The sequence below is a fragment of the Ambystoma mexicanum genome, chromosome 12 (genome assembly GCF_040938575.1).
Source record: "Ambystoma mexicanum isolate Mex_15411 chromosome 12, UKY_AmexF1_1, whole genome shotgun sequence".
In the NCBI taxonomy this organism is placed as follows: domain Eukaryota; kingdom Metazoa; phylum Chordata; class Amphibia; order Caudata; family Ambystomatidae; genus Ambystoma; species Ambystoma mexicanum.
The window spans coordinates 1,177,771,324-1,177,794,630 of record NC_090936.1 but is presented as its reverse complement, the minus strand read 5'-3'; the positions used below and the strand labels follow the sequence as shown (position 1 = coordinate 1,177,794,630).

General features: G+C 51.0%; 1 protein-coding gene across 1 annotated transcript in view; it reads left to right on the top strand.

The window, feature by feature from the left end:
- Window positions 1-23,307, top strand: part of CCDC38 (coiled-coil domain containing 38) — a 1,810,821-nt gene that overhangs the window by 961,231 nt on the left and 826,283 nt on the right. Inside the window, exon 10 of the mRNA XM_069629826.1 lies at window positions 1,187-1,380. Coding sequence (XP_069485927.1) covers window positions 1,187-1,380 — 194 coding nt within the window. The remainder of the gene's footprint in view (window positions 1-1,186; window positions 1,381-23,307) is intronic.

Sequence of the window (23,307 nt, the reverse complement as noted above, 5' to 3'; positions counted from 1 at the left end):
TGAACTATTTTGTACTTTGGGAAGGGGAATCCGATTACAAGCCAGGAGCTGGAAGAAGTGCAGAACTTTGTTTTAAACATTATTCATTTTGATGCTGATATCCCTACACATGGTATTCAGTTATTTGTGAGGGCAAGAATAGGTTTTGGACACAAACAGACTTTTGAGTTGGACTTCCTAACGCAGACTATCATTAGTATTCTTTAGGTAGGGAAATCCCACCTTAACATAGGGCAAGTTAGGCCTTACTTCATCCTGCATTTTAAGTTAAATAAAGTTTTGAGATTCAATTTTAAATCTGTTGTCTCAGTCTTTCTTCATGATTCATTTGCATATCCAACTTCCATCTCAAGCAGGAAATGTCCTTACTGATTTTCTTTCCTTACCCCAATTCTTATTCAGCGAGGATACACCACAGTTTAAATGTTGTCAGATCTCTCTGGTTTTACCAAGAATCTATGTCCTTTAAAAATTGTGACAGATGGAGGCTCAGTGCCAGATTGCAAGCATCTCAGGCCCTATTGCAAATTGGATAGTTTCCTTATTCTGGAGTGGTATAAGATCAGAAAGACTTCTCCAAAAGCTGTTAATTGCCATCTTATTAGGGCAAAAGTGGTTCTGGTCACTTTCCAGTACCACGTTAACCTGAAATACATATATAATGCAGCCACCTGGGCTATGTCGCACACATTCTGAAGCATTGCTACTTGGATGCCAGTTCTATAACTGAACATATTTTAGATTGACGATTCCAGTCATAGTAACTACTGTACTCATAGTCCATAGTCGGTCTTTCGTCCATAGTCACTCCCACTATGCTCGTATTAAGTTGCCAGAAGTTACCATGTTGGTAAAAGGACTGAGGTTGGAGTGGAGAGCATGTCCAAGGGATGCCACTAGCAGGGGCGTGGCTGCCTTTGCACATACACCACTTGATAGCTTGATATTTTCTTGGGTGTAATGTGCCACTGTACCTCATGCTCTGGTGCCGCCCCCTTCCTGAGGATGTCATACCATAAGTATGAAGGATAGGGGATTATGGATTAGGAGTACAGTAGTCACTACAGTGATAAATTTTACAGTAGTTGTTACCTCTTCATTATCCAAGCTGTCAAATTGCAAAATGAATGATTATCTTACACTATTTGACTTATACCTTTTTGTATGAAATGGTTGTTTGATACAGCGATATTTCAAAAAAGGAGGAAATCTTGAAGGAATTTCTGATGTACCGAGACTTTCTGAAGAATTTGTCTCCAGTCGAGTGGCAAGAACAACAGGCTAAGAAGAAATTGCTTGCTTTAAAAGCCAAACAAAGAGAAAAACAGAAGAAGCAGCATAGAGACTCACATTTACTAGCATTTCCACCAATTGGTCAAGGCAAGAATTTCATTAATTGCTGTTCCTAATACCAAATGAAATACTAAAATAGCATTCATATTTGCAAAATTACTTTGTTTATTTTATTTTGTTTTATTAAAGAGTGCAACAGTTCATACACACATATATACATATATCATTGAGATTTCATTATTACAGTATATCTCATGCTTTATTTAACTATTTGATTTACAATTCCTTCTATTCTGTACCACAATTTTAAAAGTGATGAACATAGAGAAACCGAGTAACCCTGCAGTCATCTTTGCCAAAATTCATTAGTTAATATCTGCTCCATACTATTAACATATTTCATATAATACATTTCATTCATTTTGACTAGCTTTACACAGGAATTTAGCAAATGTCTGCTAATTTCTTCTATGGAATGTTGCTTACATAGTCTACACCACAGGTCTTCCAACTGTGGAGCGCCCTCCCCCCGCAGGGGGCACGACCACATGCCAGGGGTGGGCGCGAGAGCCCAGCAATCCTTTTTGGGGTTTGGAGGAAATGGGCAGGGGGGCTCACATGGTCAGACTGGACCATAAAACCGTCTCAGGCAACAATGAAAAAGTAGCCCGCTGTTGCAAATAGATATTCATTCCTTTAGTCACAGACTGTTTGAATAGTACCCAAGGGTTTTATTTGTTAAAATGTAAGCACATTGTGATATTTAAAGAATATTTATTCAGCAAAAATGGTCAAAACTACTAGCTGCATAGTGAAGTAACTCATAAAACTGGCCCACATTGGCCACAAATGTGGCCCATTTTGACTTGCTTACACTAGCATTGGCGGCTCATCCATAATGGGCGAGGGTGCATCCACACAGTGGCCCCCTCACCCATTATGGAGGAGCCGAGGAGCCAGCCCAGTGACCCACTGAGCACTCCCCTAGCTGCCTTTTCCAGCTGAGGGAGTGCTCCTGGGCTGGTTGAACTGTCAAAGGGCAACACTGTCTCCCTTTGACATTTTAGTTCCCCAGCCGCACATGCTCACTGAGCCATGCAACGCTGGGGGGCGTTTTTCTTCGCCAGCCTTGCATAGCTCATTGGAAATGCTGGCTGGGACACTGCATGCGTATATGTGCGAGGGGGAGCTCCTGCGTCTCCTCGCACATACAGACAGAGCAACCTGGAGCAGCGCATTTTGGCACCCACGCGCAAGCCCCTGCAGAAGGTACGTGTATGTTCATTTATTTTTTATTTAAATATGTGTATGGATGCGTGTATGCTTGTGTTATAAGTGACTGTATGGTGATGGGTGCTCATATGAATGATAGAGTGATTGCTATGTGTGTGTGTGTTTGTTTTTGTTCGTTGAGCTGATTTTGGCGAGTGGGGGGTGGATGGGGGAAAGAGGGTTGCACAATCCCAAAATCAGCTCTCCTTGTATTTGTATTTGTATTTATTTATTTGTATTGCGCACATGGCCCACAGGCATATGGGCGCATTTCTTAGTGAAGGGTAACCGAGGAGGTACATAGAATGGCAGTGAATTTACAATAATGTCAAGCTGCGGCAGTTAGAAGCAAATTTACAATTTTTACAAAAAGAGGCAATATATCAGAACTGCATATTTACAGCAGTGAAAAGCAAATGTACAGTTTTTTACAAAAGAGGCAATATATCAGAACTTGGGAAGCATAATTACAAAAAAGGCACAGTTGGTAACATATGGTGGTGTATTAACGCGCAGTGGAAAGGAGAAGATAATGGAGGTACAGTAGATTACATAGTAGATGTAGTGTTGTCCTGCTCGATTAGCCAGGATTTGACTTTATTCTTGAATGCTGGGTAAGATGGTTCAGCTCTCAAGGTAGAGGGTAATGTGTTCCAGAGTTTGGCAGCGAGGACTGGGAAGCTAGATCCCCCTGCATTCTGGAGCTTGAATCTAGGGATTATCAGTGTATGGTCTTGTGCAGATCTTAAGGGTCTGTTAGGAATGTGGGTGGTGAAGCGGTTAGCAAGATAGATAGGTGCCTGGTTGGTTTTAGATTTGTGAGTGAGTGCAAAAGTTTTGAGTGATATTCTAGAGGCGATAGGGAGCCAGCGTAGACTACGTAGTGTGTCAGAAATGTGTAATTTCCTAGGGATGTTAAGGGCCACCCTTATAGCATTGTTCTGGGTGACTTGGAGCTTGTTGATGTTTCTCTGTCTGGTACCTAGATATAAGGCATTACAGTAATCAATTTTTGCCATAACAAGGGTTCTGGCGAGGATGATGCAGTTGGGGGCAGTTGCAAACGGTCTACATGCTGTTATAAGCTTGCAAGTGTAGGCTAATGCAGATACAATGGCATTTGTTTGTCTTGTGAGTGACAGAGTCAAGGTAGATACCTAATGTTTTTGTATCCTTGGAGACTTTAATAGTATTCCCGTCAATGGTAAAAGATTTGAAGGTGGAATCCAATTAACTGAGTCTGGTGTGAGAACCTAGGATGAATAAGTCGGTTTTCTCATCATTTAAACTCAATCCATGATGTGCCATCCAGGCCTGGATAACCGAGTAAACATCATTAAGTGCTTTGGCGTCCGGTTCAGCATGGTTTCCGGTGAAAGGGATGAGTATCTGGGTGTCATCCGCATAATTGGTTTTGGAGACACCCAGATAGTCGAGAATATCAAAAAGGGGCTTCGTAAATACATTGTAAAGTGTTGGAGAGACACAAGAGCCTTGTGGGACTCCACATAGGACTGGAGATGGTTCAGCAGAAGCGGATGGTGAAAAGACACGCATGGTTCTGTTTGCTAAAAATGATCTGATCCAAGATGTGGCTTCTTCTGAGAAGTGGGCAGCAGTTTTGAGATGTTGGCATAGAATTTGGTGCTTGACCAAATCAAAAGCTGGCGATAGGTTAAGCAATAGAAGTAGGGCCAATTTTCCTTTCAGGGTAATTCATAGAATTTCACACAAAAGTGGCCCACGCGGCTGGCGCACAGTGTGCGCGTGCGAATGTCTGCGCCAGCCGCGTGCGCTAAAATCGATTTACGTGCACAGCGTATTCATGGATTTTCGCCTCCAAAACCAGCCGTGGCGCAGAGTGGCGCAGCGACCCTGCAGCAGCGCCAGTTACGCCCTCAAGAACGCCCCTAGCGCAAGGAAAAGCCATCAAAATCCCCAATCCAGCACAAAGGGCTGCGCTAACCCTGGACCAGTTTACAGGGCTGCCAAACAGCAAACGCCAAGCAGGGAATGTGTATTACTGGGGTTCGCGTGAATTTTCACACGCGAAAGGGCCTGTGCGAGTGGGGTACGTGTATAACTGGGGTTCGCGGGAAGTTTCACACGCGAAAGGGCCTGTGTGAGTGGGGTAGTGTATAACTGGGGTTCGCGGGAAGTTTCACATGCGATTTCAGCAGGGTACGTGTATTACGGGGGTTCGCGTGAAGTTTCACACGCGAAAGGGCCTGTGCGAGTGGGGTACGTGTATAACTGGGGTTTGCGGGAAGTTTCACACCCGAAAGGGCCTGTGCGAGTGGGGTACGTGTATATCTGGGGTTCGCGGGAAGTTTCACACGCAATTTCAGCAGGGTACGTGTATTTCTGGGGTTCGCGGGAAGTTTCACACGCGATTTTGCTGTCAGAGCGGGGTACGTGAATTTCAGGGGTGCGCGGTGAGTCCTACACGTGAATTGGCAGTGTGGGTCCTCCCAGGTGTTCCCTCTACACCCCCTACGGCACCTGCAGGCAGCCCACACCACAGGGGACTACCCCCCACCCCTGGTCATGTCCCGCAGGCAGCCCATCCACCATGGGCATGCCCCCCAGCCAAGCCACATGTCAGCTTGCACCCCCACCCCCACCCCCAGCAGTCAGGGGCACCTGCCAGCAGGCCCCCACACATGTCCCCCTGCATCCCCACCCCCCAGCAGTCAGGGGCACCTGCCAGCAGGCCCCCACACATGTCCCCCTGCACCCCCACCCCCCAGCAGTCAGGGGCACCTGCCAGCAGGCACCCACACATGTCCCCCTGCACCCACCCACAGCAGTCAGGGGCACCTGCCAGCAGGCCCCCACTCATGTCCCACACATGTCCCCCTGCACCCCCACCCCCAGCAGTCAGGGGCACCTGCCAGCAGGCCCCCACACATGACCCCTGCACCCCCATCCCACAGCAGTCAGGGGCACCTGCCAGCAGGCCCCCACTCATGCCCCACACATGTCCCCCTTCACCCCCACCCCCAGCAGTCAGGGGCACCTGCCAGCAGGCCCCCACTTATGTCCCACACATGTCCCCCTGCACCCCCACCCCCCAGCAGTCGGGGGCACCTGCCAGCAGGCCCCCACTCATGTCCCACACATGTCCCCCTGCACCCCCACCCCCCAGCAGTCAGGGGCACCTGCCAGCAGGCCCCCACTCATGTCCCACACATGTCCCCCTGCACCCTGACCCCCCAGCAGTCAGGGGCACCTGCCAGCAGGCCCCCACACATGTCCCCCTGCACCCCCACCCCCCAGCAGTCAGGGGCACCTGCCAGCAGGCCCCCACTCATGTCCCACACATGTCCCCCTGCACCCTGACCCCCCAGCAGTCAGGGGCACCTGCCAGCAGGCCCCCACACATGTCCCCCTGCACCCCCACCCCCCAGCAGTCAGGGGCAACCTGCCAGCAGGCCCCCACTTATGTCCCACACATGTCCCCCTGCTCCCTCACCCCCCAGCAGTCAGGGGCACCTGCCAGCAGGCCCCCACTCATGACCCCCTGCACCCCCACCCCCCCAGCAGTCAGGGGCACCTGCCAGCAGGCCCCCACTCATGTCCCACTCATGACCCCCTGCACTCCCAACCCCCAGCAGTCAGGGGCACCTGCCAGCAGGCCCCCACTCATGTCCCACTCATGACCCCCTGCACCCCCACCCCCAGCAGTCAGGGGCACCTGCCAGCAGGACCCCACTCATGACCCCCTGCACCCCCACCCCCCAGCAGTCAGTGGCACCTGCCAGCAGGCCCCCACTCATGACCCCCTGTACACCCACCCCCCCAGCAGTCAGGGGCACCTGCCAGCAGGCCCCCACTCATGTCCCACTCATGACCCCCTGCACCTCCACCCCCCAGCAGTCAGTGGCACCTGCCAGCAGGCCCCCACTCATGACCCCCTGCACCCCCACCCCCCAGCAGTCAGGGGCACCTGCCATAAGGCCCCCACTTATGTCCCACACATGTCCCCCTGCACCCCCACCCCCCAGCAGTCAGGGGCACCTGCCAGCAGGCCCCCACTCATGTCCCACACATGTCCCCCTGCACCCCCACCCCCCAGCAGTCAGGGGCACCTGCCAGCAGGCCCCCACTCATGTCCCACACATGTCCCCCTGCACCCTGCACCCCGACCCCCCCAGCAGTCAGGGGCACCTGCCAGCAGGCCCCCACACATATCCCCCTGCACCCCCACCCCACAGCAGTCAGGGGCACCTGCCAGCAGGCCCCCACACATATTCCCCTGCACCCCCACCCCCCAGCAGTCAGGGGCAACCTGCCAGCAGGCCCCCACTCATGTCCCACACATGTCCACCTGCACCCTCACCCCCCAGCAGTCAGGGGCACCTGCCAGCAGGCCCCCACACATGTCCCCCTGCACCCCCACCCCACAGCAGTCAGGGGCACCTGCCAGCAGGCCCCCACTCATGTCCCACTCATGACCCCCTGCATCCCCACCCCCCAGCAGTCAGGGGCACCTGCCAGCAGGCCCCCACTCATGACCCCCTGCACCCCCACCCCCAGCAGTCAGTGGCACCTGCCAGCAGGCCCCCACTCATGACCCCTGCACACCCACCCCCCAGCAGTCAGGGGCACCTGCCAGCAGGCCCCCACCCATGTCCCACTCATGACCCCCTGCACTCCCACCCCCCAGCAGTCGGGCACCTGCCAGCAGGCCCCCACTCATGTCCCACTCATGACCCCTGCACCCCCACCCCCCAGCAGTCAGGGGCACCTGCCAGCAGCCCCCCCTGGACCCCCCCTGCACCCCCACCCCCCAGCAGTCAGGGGCACCTGCCAGCAGGCCCCCACTCATGTCCCACTCATGACCCCCTGCACCCCCACCCCCCAGCAGTCCAGGGCACCTGCCAGCAGGCCCCCACTCATGTCCCACTCATGACCTCCTGCACCCCCAGCAGTCAGGGGCACCTGCCAGCAGGCCCCCACACATGCCCCCCTGCACCCCCACCGCACAGCAGTCAGGGGCACTTGCCAGCAGGCCCCCACACATGTCCCCCTGCACCCCCACCCCCCAGCAGTCAGGGGCACCTGCCAGCAGGCCCCCACTCATGTCCCACACATGTCCAGCTGCACCCCCACCCCCCAGCAGTCAGGGGCACCTGCCAGCAGGCTCCCACTCATGACCCCCTGCACCCCCACCCCCAGCAGTCAGTGGCACCTGCCAGCAGGCCCCCACTCATGACCCCCTGCACCCCCACCCCCCAGCAGTCAGGGGCACCTGCCAGCAGGCCCCCACCCATGTCCCACTCATGACCCCCTGCACTCCCACCCCCCAGCAGTCGGGCACCTGCCAGCAGGCCCCCACTCATGTCCCACTCATGACCCCTGCACCCCCACCCCCCAGCAGTCAGGGGCACCTGCCAGCAGGCCCCCCCTGAACCCCCCCTGCACCCCCACCCCCCAGCAGTCAGGGGCACCTGCCAGCAGGCCCCACTCATGTCCCACTCATGACCCCCTGCACCCCCACCCCCCAGCAGTCCAGGGCACCTGCCAGCAGGCCCCTACACATGTCCCCCTGCACCCCCACCCCCCAGCAGTCAGGGGCACCTGCCAGCAGGCCCCCACTCATGTCCCACACATGTCCACCTGCACCCCCACCCCCCAGCAGTCAGGGGCACCTGCCAGCAGGCTCCCACTCATGACCCCCTGCACCCCCACCCCCCAGCAGTCAGGGGCACCTGCCAGCAGGCCCCCACTCATGTCACACTCATGACCCCCTGCACCCCCACCCCCAGCAGTCAGGGGCACCTGCCAGCAGGCCCCCACTCATGACCCCCTGGACCCCCACCCCCCAGCAGTCAGTGGCACCTGCCAGCAGGCCCCCACTCATGTCCCACTCATGTCCCCCAGCACCCCCACCCCCCAGCAGTCAGGGGCACCTGCCAGCAGGCCCCCACTCATGTCCCACTCATGTCCCCCAGCACCCCCACCCCCCCATCATTGACAGGCACCTGCCAGCAGGCCCCGACACATGTCCCCCAGCCAACACGTCATCACAATCCAGATCCCTGGCTCTTATGGCCACACAATTCCCACCCCACGCCACCCCAGTCCAAACACCCAACCAAGCTTTACATCCACTCCAAATTGAAATCACCATTACATGATAGATCACAAATAAGCAGTATGCGCATGAGTAAAAGTCTGCCAGACCCACACAATGGCAACACATGACTGAGAAAACCCACATTGTGACATGCGTGAAACCAATGAGAGAAGACCACACATTGAAGTAAGAAACAAAAATTTATTCAAGTCAAAATGAAGGGAATGAAGTCAAAACACACAACACAATAATACCAATAATAATCAAAATGCAGCATGTCCCAAAAAATGATAAATAAATAAAATGAGAATCCAAAAGAAAATGTGTCCAAAGTCACCGTCCAACAAAGCAAATCAAAAGGGAAAGAAAAGTGTAATATCCATTGCTCCAGTGTGAAGAAAAATAAAGATGAAGGAGAAAAATCCACTGTAAAACTATATACAAATAGCAAATCCAGGGTCCATGAGCCCAATGACATAAATGAAACCTACAATGAAACCTACCTAATTACTAACTATATACAAAAATGTGGGGCATAGTCCATGCGCCCCAAATGAAAGAAAAAAGAAATGAAACTTAACACTAATGAACTATATACAATGGCGGCGGGCAAGTCCAACGGCTCACTTGTTGATGTCATGGGCCAGGGCATCATCGAACTCCTGTTCAATGTCTTGGAGGCGGGCCTGTTCTCTGTCCCCAAGGTCTCGCAGGGATAACGCCATGTCCACCTCCAACTCCCTGCAAATTCCCTCGAGGCATTCAGCCCGCCTCAGCGCCCTGCGCATGGAGTTCTCCGCCCTGACCATTGTGAGCCATGCCTCCTCCGCCCGCCGCCGCTCCGCACCTATCTGCTGGCCCAACCGCTGCCACACGGAAGACACTCCCATTCCAGGGTCCTCCTGCCCTCCGGCCTCCCACGTTGAGCCTGCCGCTGCCTCTGACGCAACTGCCTCTGCCAGCACGACGGCATCATGCCGGCACATCCTCCATCTGCTGGGGTCCAGTTGCTGTGGTCTCCACCCCTGCTGGACCTCCGACTCCCAACTGTGGCAGGGATGGGATCACCACCAAGCTGGCTGCGTTGGTCAGGGCAGGTCCACAGGGGGCCCTGGTGGCATCGGGGCCAGAAGACAGCATGGAGAACGACTGGCGCATAGTCTCCACAGAGGAGGAGAGGGCCGCCAGAGTGGCCGACACATGTACAAAACCCCAACCATGGACACTCCCAACTGGTCCACGTTGGCACGCTGCTCTTCGTGATGACGTGCGTGCTCCCCCATACAGGCAAGTATCAGACACGCAGCAACATGCCCTGTCTCACACAGCAATGCTTGGCCACTTACCGCTCAACTCCAGACAGGTCTGCCTCCGAAGGATCAGGGCGTGGAGCGCTGGGCCTACGCATTCCAGGACCCTCATCTGGATGGTACTCATGCTGCCCCGGCTCCCCTCCACGTGGCGCCGGGCCTTTATGAGGTTCCTGGACCTAAAGTCCTCCCAGCGCTTCTTGACTTGCTTGATGTTGCGGCTTGCCACCCCCTCCGCATTGATGGCAACCACAAAGTCGTCCCAGATCCTATCCCGTCCTTCCTTGTAGGCGCTTGATGTTCCGAAGAGGGCATCACAATGCCCCAGGACATGCTCCACCAGGACACCAACTTCCTTCTGACTGAAGCTGGTGGCCCTCTGCCCCTCTGGCTGGGGGTCGCCAGTGGTCTCAGATGGTGTTTGCCCCGACATGGCGACCCCCGAGGCAGGCGTGGGTGGGAAACTGGGTCCTGGGGCTGGGCTGTGGAGCGATGGTGTCCCAGTCGGGAGTCTTCTGTTCCAGCAGGGGTGGACACAATAACTGGACCCCTGCAGATGGCTGATGTGCAGGCACCAAATAGCAGGGCACGTGGGCAGCAGGCAGTCAGGCAGCAGAAGATGGCAGGTGGGAGCGTGCTCGGGGCTCTGGGGGGCAGGAAAATGGCCTTAAGGGCAGGAGCGTGGTCTTCCGTGTGTTTACGCGTGGCCAGCTTGATACGGAGTGATTTGGCACGTGAAAATCTTGCACGTCAGCGTGTAATTCGAGGAAAGGACCTTAGCGCATAAGCGTGTCAGCACACACATGCGATTCCATTGGACCAAAGGCCCTTAGCGCGTAGGCGCGTAAGTTACATTACGCGCGCGGGTGTTTCCCTCATAGCACGTGATGACAGAGCACACGTGGAAAAACTGCACGTCCGAGTGTCATCGCGTGTAATTGGATGAAAGCGCCCGAATACACACGTCTCTGACGTGTACGTGTGGGCCAGTTTAAAAGCTGCGTGTAGGATGCCCTTTCCTTGGATGTGCTTTTCGTGGAGAGCGAGTGGGTGAAATCTGTACTTCTTGTCGGTTCACACGCGATTACTTCACAGCGTTTCTAGTTCGTGCTCCCTGTTACCTCTGACAGCCCTTTTCTGATTTTCTGTTGGGCCTGTTTCCTCAAACAGAGTTCACTTCTCCTTTTGTCCTGTCTCCTCAGACAGTGTACAATTCTTCTTTTGACGGGGGTGTTGCCAACGCATGTATTTTTCACGTTCTTTTTCCAGGCAGACGGTGAGTTCCGCACGTACTTAGCAACTGTGCTTGCCCCGTGTGTCGCGTTCCCCTTCAGAGGTCATTGTTGGCTGCGTGTATTACGCGTACACTTATTTTTGTGTTTCTGGGTGCCACAGCGTAGTGCGGGTTCATTTTTTCACGCACGTGGTCTACGAGGGGTTGTGTGCACGTTTATTTTTGATTTTGGGCTGCCTGTGCGTTGCGTGACCCGTCATCTTCCCCCAGGGGTCACAGACAGCCTTGTTAGAGCACTAGGGTACGAATTCCATCTGGTATCCTACCCCTTTGACCCCCAATTGCCCAGGACAATAGTTTACTGCAACTCCCATACGCACAACAACATCAGTGCCGTGGCTGGGAGGCGACTAAGCGGTAAGGGAGGCAAAGGTGGCCGACCCTCAAAAGGTGGGCATGGTGGGCGCGGTAGGGGATGTGGCCGGGATTTGCAGGGTGCTCCTATTCCCCCATGTGTGGAGGAACAATCAGGGACACCCATGCCCCCCCCCATGGTTGAGGGAAACGTGGCTGACACCATCCAAGCTCAGCCCCTGTTGAACCAGCCCATTGTGGCACCTGACCTGGCACAGGATGACTCCCTGGCTGACTTCCAGGTCAGCAAGTCTAGGCCACGTGTGGCACTGCAAGTTGTTGTCACCAATCCACGTGGATCTGGGGCAGCTATGTCATCTGCTGCCCCAAGTATGCAGGGTGGGGGGGCTGCAGGGGCAGCTGCAGCTCCATCCGCCCCAGCTCTGACTCTCCCAGCCAGGACAGTGTCAGTCCCAGTATATCAAACTGACGTTCCCCCTGACAACATTACCCTGCAACCAATGCCTGCATCAAGACCTATGGTCATTGTGCATTCCCACACTCCTACTACCCAGTCCACCGGTGATTCTGCCCCTACTTACTAGAGCGGCGTAAACCACTCTGGCTCTGCTCCACCTTTAAAGAAGTGGAAGAAAGGTGCTCTGGCACGACAGGCTGAGGCCACGGCTACACACTCCGGTACCTCAAGGAAGCCCTGCTTCAATGATACGGAACTTGATGCACTTGTGGCTTATGTGTCGGCACATAGCCACGAAATGCTGGTGACTGCAGGGTGCAAGACCACACCTGGTCAACGTAAGGCACACTGGCAGACCATCGCCGACCGCATAAGTGCCCTTGGATTTGTGAGGTGCTCAGCTGATGATTGCTACAAGCGGTGGAATGACCTGAAACGCAGAGCAAAGAACAAGCTGGCCTCAAATCATGCCGCTACCCTGGTGACTGGCGGTGGGTCTCCACAAGAGGACAACAAACTCACTGAACATGAGTCTGTTGCTGGGGCCTTGGTCACAGAGGAACAGATCCAAGGTGTGGGAGGACTACCTGATTATGAAGCATTGTCCGGTGAATGCCCATACATGTGTGTGTAATGCATGTGTATGTTGTTTGGGTGACGGGTTCTGATTGAGTGCCAGGTGAGGGTGTGTGTGCCTGAGTGGTATAGGTCACCCATGCGCTTCATCCAAAACATTCAGCGGCCTTGGATTTGGGTGTGACAGTATCCCTTCTGCCCACATTAGTAATTTGGCTCAACATTACGGCAGTTGCCCTTGAAGTGGCATCTTGCAACAACATTGTTTGTATTTTTCAGTGTTCGTTCAGGCTGATTGTTTCAATTCTTCCACTTTGGCTACGCATTCCTCAGCCCTATTGTTACATTTGTGACATGCTTCTGTCATTGATGAACCCCACATTGGACCACATGTGTTACCTTGTTAGATGAATGATTTGACCATTCAGGCTAATTGAGTATTGGCCTGATCACAGGAATTTATGGGGCCTGTTTGAATGTGGAACATGATAGTTGTTTCCTGTCATGTTGAAGTGACAAACCATTGATGTGTACATCGGCCTGCAATCACTGTATTTTTGTACACTGGATGTGTTGCAGTGTGTGACACATGCGTATTTTGTCACACTGTGTAGCATTTTCATCTCATGTCCATCTCACATGGATGACTGACAGTATTCATCTACTGACATATGGATGTACTTGTGGAATGTACCATGGCTATGGTACATGCCATCTGTGTGATGGCATGTGTCATGTATGTGTATTGGACATGCCACTCACAGCCCAATGTGTGATGGCAGTGCTACCCAGCATGCAGCAAATGTGTTGCTCTTCCATGTAGGTGTCATCAGTGTCTGCCTTTTCGGTCCCCTTCAAACTCAGTGACAGTGCATGCATGGGAGGGTTATAGTCATGTGGGACATGTGTAAATCGTGTAAATAATGTACTGGTTATGTAGCTTGTCAGGACTATTTGTGTGCTATGGTGCTAATGCCTGTTTCCATTTTTAGTTTTTCATGTTTTTGCAGGGGATGACGCACTTGATGCTGTTGAGGTTGAGGAGATGGTGCAGACCCAGGAGGAATCTCAGGCACGACCAGGCACCAGTGGGGGACGTGGTGTGGTGGTGGGTGAGAACCCAATCTTGCTGCAGAACATTCTGTCGAGGGGTGCCTCTGGGTGCACCTCCCCAGACCTCTATTCAGGTGCTGATTCGGATGATGAGACCTATGTAGCATCGCAGGTAAGTGTTTTTGGCAGGGATTCTGTTCTGTCCAACCCACCTGTACCAGGGGTAGAACCTTCCATGGGGATGTCAGTGTTGGTAAGTCCACCTTTGGCGGTTACGGATGCAGGGTCACACTCCACAACATCTGATCCTGTTCCTGGGCCAACAGATCAGAGGGGGAATGCAGTCTTGCAGCCTCAGGCAGTGCCGGCACAGCAAGGTGCAGATCGCCTTGCCCCAAACAGGTGTGGTGCCCGCCGACGCGGTGGCCGTACGCCACCAGGCAATACCGCATGGGAACAATCCATTTACGGTATGGCAACCCAAAAGGCAGCATCAGTTGAGATGATGGCTTAAGCAATGGAGAGGGTGGCCACTTCCATTGTCCCCCCTGAAAGGCAGATGGAGCTACTACAGCAGGCAACAGACTGCATTTGCCAATCACACAGGGAGGACATGTTGGCGTCCAACAGGGACAGACGGGCGGCACTGGAGACTCTACGCCAATCAAATGATGATAGCGACAGCAGCAGTTCTCTCACATTGGCATAGCCGTGCAGGCCATGAGCCCATGGAGGTGTTTTTTTTTCCCAACATCCACACAGGTGGGTGTTGGTGCGCACCCTGTCCTCGGACCTCCTGGGCGGCCTCCGCCCCCTCTGGCCCCAACATGCGCCATTTATGATTTTTGATTTTGTTTTTTTTTTTATGCAGTGTGTTGCCTTGTGTGGCTCCCGTGGGCATCCACTGTATTCCGGCTGGGCACATGCAGGCTTGTCCTGAGTTTGGGTTAGATGCTTGTGTTCGTGAGACACACACCCCTCCTGCTTCCCGTTTCCATGGGCTTGCAAAGGGTGTGCCCAAGTGACATTGACTTACACGGTGACGTAGGACTCCCATGAGCTGTGTGGGCAGTCTGTAGTCAATACTGTGTATACATTCCTAGTGGATATTGTTGAATTGTACACTGCATGTTGTATTGCTATGCGCTTGTGCATCCATGTCTTTCGCCTAATTTGCAGGTTAATTCCTCATGTCTTCACAAGGCCGTCTACTTTGGAGATGGAGTTCATGTTGTAAGCAGTGCACTTGGACATTTGCCTGGCAGCAGCACTGTACAGTTGTAAGTGGCGGATGTGCTGGCATAATCAGGTTGTAAGACTACCACTACTTTAACTTAGTACTGTCATGTTTATGCTATGTTTGAGGTTGTGTAGCTGCATTGTATTGTTGGTAAGTATTTGGTCATGTGTGTTGCTAGTTCTACATTACTGGGAGCATATTGTGTGTGGGCAGTTTCCATTGAGGACACTGTACTTTGACACTTGTGTGATGTTTTGGGGATTGCTTTGTTTGCTCTCACATTGCATGACATGCCATGGTGTGTTGGGTGGCGGTGCTGGGGAGGGGTTGGGTGACATGGCACTGTTGTCATGTTGTATTTTGCAAGGGGGTAATGATTTTTGCAGCATAGAAGTGTGTCTTTTGCTGACACAGCATTGGTGGTGTTTGTGTAGGAAGGGCCCACAATGTAACACTTCCAGGTGACCAATCTCAGGCTGGTATGGTTGTGACAGTTGACTGTCCCTTATGTCATCATCATTGATTGTCAGCTGGTATGTTCCAGGGCTGTGTGCACTCCACAGGGGTGTGATTTTAGGTGAAGTAATTATCCACCAGCTGCGTACGGGCTGCCTCACCCCGTGCCCTTTCCCCTCCCATGCGCAGCGGACGTGCATTCGGTTGGGGATGTGGGGGCACCACCATGTCCACGGGCAGGCCCCGGCGTGTTGCAACGTTGTGCAGGACACATGCTGCCACTATGATCCTGCACACTACTGGGGGAGCGTATAACAGCTGCCTGCCAGAACGGTCAAGGGAGCGAAAGCGTGACTTGAGCACTCCGAATGTGCGCTCCACTATGCCCCGGGTTGCAATGTGGGCTGTGTTGTATCTTACCTCGGGTGGCGTGGTGGGGTTCCGAATTGGCGTCATCATGTGGGTGCTCAGAGGGTAGGCACTGTCCCCTGGGGAGGTGGTGATGGGTATCATTAGTGCGGTTGTGACATTACTCAGTATCTAACATGCATGCATGTGCTGTGGCATTTATACTCACCGAGCAGCCATGTATCGCCATGCCGCCCAGCTTCTAGGTCCCAGTTTAGGGTTGACATTCTGTAAATAAAACTGTTGTGGGTGAACCCTGGATAGTTGGCATATACTGAGGTGATGATTCCCTTGGCATCACATATTACCAGGACGTTCATGGAATGCCAGTGCTTGCAGTTTCTGTAGATGTGCTCTGATGCCCTGGGGGGACGTAGAGCCACATGGGTGCAGTCAATGGCACCTAGCACTTTGGGGGAAGTGTGCCACCCCATAAAAATCCTGGACGACAGCCTGCATTTCTGCAGGTGTTCTGGGCAGGTATATGTGCCTGCGGACTGATGGGCGTGCAGTCATGATGTCCAAGACCTGATGTAGGCAGCGTGACTGCGTGGCCTGTGACACCCCCCCCCCCCACTATAGCAGTTGTTCGTTGAAACGATCCAGTGGCCAAGAAGTGCAGTACATTGAGGACCTATGCAGGGGGCTGAGTGCTTGGGAGCACAGGGTGGGTGATGTGAGGTCATCCTCCCACTCACTGACCAGGTCGAGTATGTGAGGTGGAAACCTGTACCTCCCATACACCTGGTCATCAGGCATCCCAAAAAGGCTGCTTCTTTGTGTAAAAAAAAAATTATGTGCCTGACTATCCTCCTCCTCCTCCTGCGGTATCCCACGACCACTGCTGCTAGGAACGGTATATTCATCCTGGCGTCTGTGCTTGTTTGTTGTTTGCGCGCACTTTTATGCTGTGCGGGTCCAAGTACGCCTGCTTCCTGCTGGCGTACGTGTTTCCAGATTAGCGTGTCTTTTTTGGCACACGCGTTAGCCCCGTTCGATTCCATGAATGCGTGTTTTGAACGTGCGTTTGGGCGTTCCGCGCACTTGCCTCCTGTACTTCCCCCGTGACGCCCACATTTTCACGAGTTGTTCCCCATTCCGCATGTCACGCCCCCTGTTCCTCCTACTTTTGTTGTGTGCGCCGTGCTATGTGCGATTTCGCTGTGCGCTTAGCGCACGCTGTTTGGAGACGTGTGCGCCAGCGTGCGCCACGCAGAATTTTGGCGCACATCCTGGAATTTCCTCACGCACGGACTTCCATGAATCGCTGTGCACGGGTTTCGCTGCGATTTTCGCACTGACACTGCGATTTGCACGCTTTCGCTGAAAATTTCAGCGCACATTAATTCCATGAATCGCCCTCTTTATCTTTTAGATCCTCAATTTGTGTTTTTAAGTCAACAAGGGCAGTTTCTGTTCCGTGTCTTGGACGGAAGTCCGATTGCCGGAGGCCAAGAAGTTTATTCGGTTCAAGGTAAGCCTGAATTTGTAAGTAGGCTGCCCTGTCCAAGATTTATAGAAGGAAGGGTACCATGGTAATAGGTCTATAATTGGCCGGATTACTAGGATCAAGGGTAGTTTTTTTTTTAAAGGGATAACCCAGGCATCCTTAAGGTTGTCTGGTACAATCCCAGATTTAAAGAAGGCGTTTATGAAAGTGCGGGGGGATCCCAGGGATTGTGGTGGGAGCAAGATGGGCGGGAGCACTGGGATAGTGGGGAGAGCAGGGTGGTGAGAGCCCAGGGTCTGTGATGGGGTGGGGAGAGCCCAGGGACTGGGTAGGAGTGGGATGAGGGAGCCCAGCGATTGATGGGCGCAGGTGGGAGAGCTCAGGGACAATACTGGGAGTAGGGAGCGGTGACGGCACGCAATCGTTCATAGCCATTTGTACATACTGTCCATTTTTGAGGGGCCTGGCCTGCCCACATTTTGCTCATGGGGGCCCAGGCCAAATAAGTTTGAAGACCACTGGTCTACACTGTCACTTCGATTGTGGGAATATTAGACCTTCTGCCAATTACCTGCATGGTTGGTGTGAGAAACCTGAGGGTATTCTCCAAAGTAGACCTCGAGAATCCCTTATTCAGGTGGCCAGTGTAGGGCTGGCGCTCTCAGATCCCAACCCTGGGGGTGGATAAGCGAGGGAGGATCACCTGGGGAGGGGAACCCGGGGTTGTGCTTGGGGAAATACCCCAGGTGAGAAGCAGTATTATGCCAGAGAAGAAAGAGATGAAGATGAAATCTCTGAGACCTTTGTAGGTTGTACCTCATCTGTCTCCCTCCATATAAATCTCTCTTGCCCAAATCCCATAACACCTCCATATATAACAAATGCTCTAGGATGCCAGACCCTGTTGCACCCAGAAACGATCTCTCCCAGACTCCCTGTTTTCCGGTTTCCTACCCAAATACTCCCAATCGTTCTTCTCCAAGTCCCTTTGCTTATTCTTTCCCAAACACCCAGTCTACTTTAACAAAACACTACCATTCCCACAATCCTCCTGGTTCATTTTACGATAATAATCCGGTAATTCCCGTTTATTTCCCAAACCCTACCAATCTCATCCTTCTGAGTTGATTAGCCCCCCTCGTACGAGGGTTGTAATTCCATATAACACTGTCTTAACCCACGAAAGACAACTGACTAATGCTAAAACTGTTTTCCTGACATGTCCCAACCCAAGGGTCAGGCAAAGCAGGCAATTAACCAGAACCTCACACACCTGACGGCCCTTTCCTCTCCCCACAGGGATAAAAGGTGGCGCGCAAGAGTACCTTGCGAGCAAGGCAAACCGCACAACGAGAGAGCTAACTCAACACGGCAGTTCAAGAGGAGGAGAAAGACGGCGCAAACCAAGAGGGTGACAAGGAGAGAAGCTACCTTGCCCATTCCGACCAAGGCCCGTGAAACCTCCGCGGAAGGAATCGTAAGACCAGGAACAATAGCCAGCGTGTGTTGCAGCAGATGTCAATGGTACATGAGGCCCTCCTCTGCTGATAACCATGCCGGGGAAAGACGCTTGCCACTGTGGTACCGGGCTTGACACCAGAGACAAGAAAAGCCAAATGGTTCATCACAGCCGGTGAGTCAAGGGGAGAGCCGATAAGAAACTGAACAGTGTTGAACCAAAGTAGCAAACGGATAATTGAAGAAAGTACAGAGACCTGTTGATAAGAAGGGGAAAACCAGCTACAGAAGAGTCAGGCACCACGTGGGTGCTCGCTCAGGACCCTTTGGGCGATTACCCTATTGTTGAAACTAGTGTTACCAAAAGTACTTGTGAAAGGCGAGAAAGGGTTCAAAGTGGTCATACACGGGTCTAGTAAAATCCTCGAAACTGTCAAAAGTCTTTGACCGGCAGATGATTGTAAAGCTAAGGGACGTGAAACCCGCCTTGTAAAAACTAATCAAGGAAATGCCTGATTGACAAAGTTGGCAAGAGTGAACCCGACGGAGGGATGCCGATAAACAGGGGGTGAAGTCTGAATCCCCAAATACAGTGTGTTGACAAGAGTGAACCCAGCAGAGGGATGTCCACAGTAAACTGTTTAAAAAGACACTAACATTCTTGAATGTCACAGATGAGATTGTGTTCAGAAATCATAGTGACAAGGAGACAAGGATTCAGGAAGGTTCTGAGCCTGGAAGAGGGGGATCCAAGGAGTGAACAGCCATCACCCGAAAATGTGTGAATGCCAAAGAGAAAGCGTGTAAGTGAGAGCTGTAGTGAACACGACACCCACCGACACGTGAAGGTAACAGATCGAGTTATTCAATACAAGCCAGAGTGAATCCGATGGAGGAGGCTGATATTTGAGTGGGGTCTAAGTCCAGAAGAGGGGGACCCAAGGGTGAGGATTCATCACCCAGAGTGCAACCAGAAAATAACTTTTGTTGAACTTTTGTTTTGTACTTTGAACCTGTCGGGCCCTCAGAAGCAAGAAAGATTAACCACCGAAGATCCTGATATGATTAAGACCATTTTGTGGATCTGAGCACGGAAGAGGCGGTTCCAGGGTTGAAAAGCAATCACCCACCGTGCATACGGAAAGGATCTTTTTGGTTATTGTTTTGAATACATCAGTTGCTCGGAGGCAAGGGACTTTTTGTAGAAAAGAGACTTAACCACTTGTCCCCTGCTCAAAATGTGGGGAAGGGAGACCCTGATGACTACTGTGTTGTATAAAGGTTAAATGCATAAGTGTTTTGTTTGTTGCTGTGGTCACTGCTGCAGCTATGTTTATACTAGGCATGCTACTGTGTCATTCCAGAATTGATTCCTGTCCACTATCCATTCTGGAATGATGTTACTTCATTATGTTTTTACTTGAGTTTAGTCAGTTATACCCTGGATGTTGCTTGTGTTGGGGGTCTTATTGTACGTTTACCAGAAACATCCAAGAAAAATAACTGTGGTCGAGGTTGGAGATTGGGTGCGGATAAGGAAAGCAGTTATTTCTAAGAAAGGGGAGCCGCTCTACACAGAACCTGTTAGAGTTACGCAAGTGTTCAAAAATGCTGTGTGTGCAGAAAGTGGCCAAATTTGGAGTTTGTCCAGAGTTGCAAAGGTAAAAAGATAGAAGTTTTAGTATCTTTTTAATTGGTATGTTTCTCACAATAAAGAATTTTGTTTCATAGGGGAGGGGGGTGTGTTGTATAAAGGTTAAATGCATAAGTGTTTTGTTTGTTGCTGTGGTCACTGCTATAGCTATGTTTATACTAGGCATGCTACTGTGTCATTCCAGAATGGATTCCTGTCCACTATCCATTCTGGAATGATGTTACTTCATTATGCTTTTACTTGAGTTTAGTCAGTTATACCCTGGATGTTACTTGTGTTGGGGGTCTTATTGTATGCTACTCAATGTGAGACAAATAAACTGTCTTCTACATACCTTGTCTGATGGCTTCTTTTACATACTGCATCCTGACTTATTATTTGTGAACACTTCTTTCTTTCTTATGAACATTATCCCACACTTCTTTTGTATTTACCATAAGGATTGGCAATAGCTTTTTCTTAGTATAGGCCCTTTTATTTAACAAGACGCACTAGGACTGCTTATTATTATTTGATGGTCAAAGCTTGCTCCCATCTTAGATTTAGGTTTAGATTAGATGTTTTTCCAACCTACCTATACAGTTTAATAAACACCCTTGAACTGTGACCACTTGTGTCTGTCTTTACTTTTGCCACCATGTATTCCTTACATTGGTAACAAGTAAAAACATAACCACATAAAGGCTCTCCGTAATTTAGATGAAGGAAATTTAAGTAAGTAGGTTTGTGGCTTCATTGTTGTTATAAATTAGCATTGTAATCACTTTGTTTTAGTTTGTAAATATTCATTTAGCAAGGGACATTGTGGTTCTTGAACTGCTTTGAAGTAGAGCTCACCACTTCTAACTGCCAATAGTGTACCAAGGGAGACTGATCCTAATTCCATGTGCCTTGATGCAAACCTAGAATATTGCCCCAGATTTTACCTTCAAATATCTGCAACCAGTATTACCTAACCTTAAGTATTGCTTCCAGCCAATTTCTATTAAACCTACCACCTTCCTCCCAGAGTTAAAACGAGAAAGCAAGCATCATAACCTCGATGCTGCCACTTCTACTAGCTCTAAGGTACATTATATCCTAACCAAGGGCCTAAAAGCTCTCCCATTAGACTAGTACCCAACATACCATGTTCTATTGGAGCTAGAACTGCCAGGCTGTGCTCAAGATTTACTAAAACCTATCGCCTACAGGCCTGTCTGCTCACCAAACCTAGACCAGTCCTTAATAATCTCTGCAATAAGACCAACAATACAAACCTGTTACTAACCTTCCACATACGTATACCACGTTTATCAAAGGTGAGATTAACGGGAGATCCTTGGCAGCGTCTATCAAGACTAAACTAATAGCTCCTCTGCTTCTCACTAGAAACAAACAGAACATCACAGTAGACAGGTTAATGACACATCTGCTGCCGATCTTAAACCCGCTGCCGGCTACTTCTGACCGAGCTACCTTAGTGGACCTATATAACTCCACTATCACACAAGCCTTAGATATTATTGCCCTGCTCAAATTGCGTAAGAGTAAACCTAGAGCCCACTTGAACTCATTATTTACACCTCAACTGAAAGCCTTGAGGGCAGAAAAAAGAAAATTGGAAGTCCAGTGGAAAAACCTCCCGACTAAGGATATAAAATGTAACTTGCTGAAAATGGCTGCAAAATATAAAGCTGAAATACTACTAACTAAACGAAAGACTTACAACAACATGATCAATAAAGCTAGTTCAAATACCAAGGTACTCTTTATTATCCTTAGAGAATTGGAAGCCCCTATTCCTTCTGTGGACATGTGCACAAAGGATCAAGTATGAGCACCAACATCCAGAATGCACTCTCTAACACAATTTCCCTCCTCCAAAGAAAAATCTAAGAAAGAAATGTGAACCTGCCTACAACAGGTTCCCAACAAAAAGTTTGAGACCGAATCCTGAAACCCTTTCCGCACTTCAAATATGCACAAGTCACTACCCAAGAGGTGGTAAATATCATTGCCTCGCTTAAACCATCAAGGTGTCAGGGCGATATTTGCCCAGCCCAGATTATCAAAGAAGCGGCCCTAGACCTGGCCCCCTTCATTAGCCAACTAATTATTGCCTCATTTCTATCATGTAAGGTCCCTACAAACCTGAAGGAAGCTTGAGTCCTGCCACTCTTAAAAAAAAACTCCTTGGATCCGTCTATCCCAACGAACTACAGACCGATCACCACAGTCCCGTTTTAACTTAAGATAATAGACAAGGCAGCTTACTGCCAGATACAAGCCTACCTGGAGAGAAACAATCTCTTAGGGCTCCGGCAATCCGTATTTAGGCCACAACATGGCACAAAAACTGCCCTGATAGATCTGAAGACCCAAATTGATTTAATCAAAGACAACAGGAAACTTGCCCTCCTACTTTTATTAGACTTATGTGCCGCTTTTGATTTGGTGGACCACAAAGTGCTATGCAAACACCTGTCTACAGCAGCCCATTTCTCACAGGAAGCCACAGCATGGATCCATTCATTTCTTAGCAATAGGTCAATGAGAGTGTTCTCACCTTCAGCCTCAGCAGATCCAACACCTATAACATGTGGGGTACCTCAAGGCTCTCGCGTATCACCCACTATGTATAATGTCTTCACCAAACCGCTGTTTGATGACCTTGAGCATCTGGGTGTCACCTACACAAATTATGCAGATGACACCCAGATCTGGATCGCACTTACTGGAGACTATGACCTGGCCATAGTGAACAAAATCTATCTAATCATTCAGGCATGGATGGCCACACACAGCCTCTGCCTGAATGATGATAAGACAGAGCTCTTAATATTAGGAGCATCTGCCAACATCAACAAACTTAGTAGCAAATACACAGCCTTCAACATCGACGGCATTGACATTAAAGTGGCAAAGGAGGTAAAAACCTGAGGTTTTTACCTAGACTCAACTCTCAGCCTATGCAAACAAGTTAAAGCTACTGCCTCAGTAACAGCCT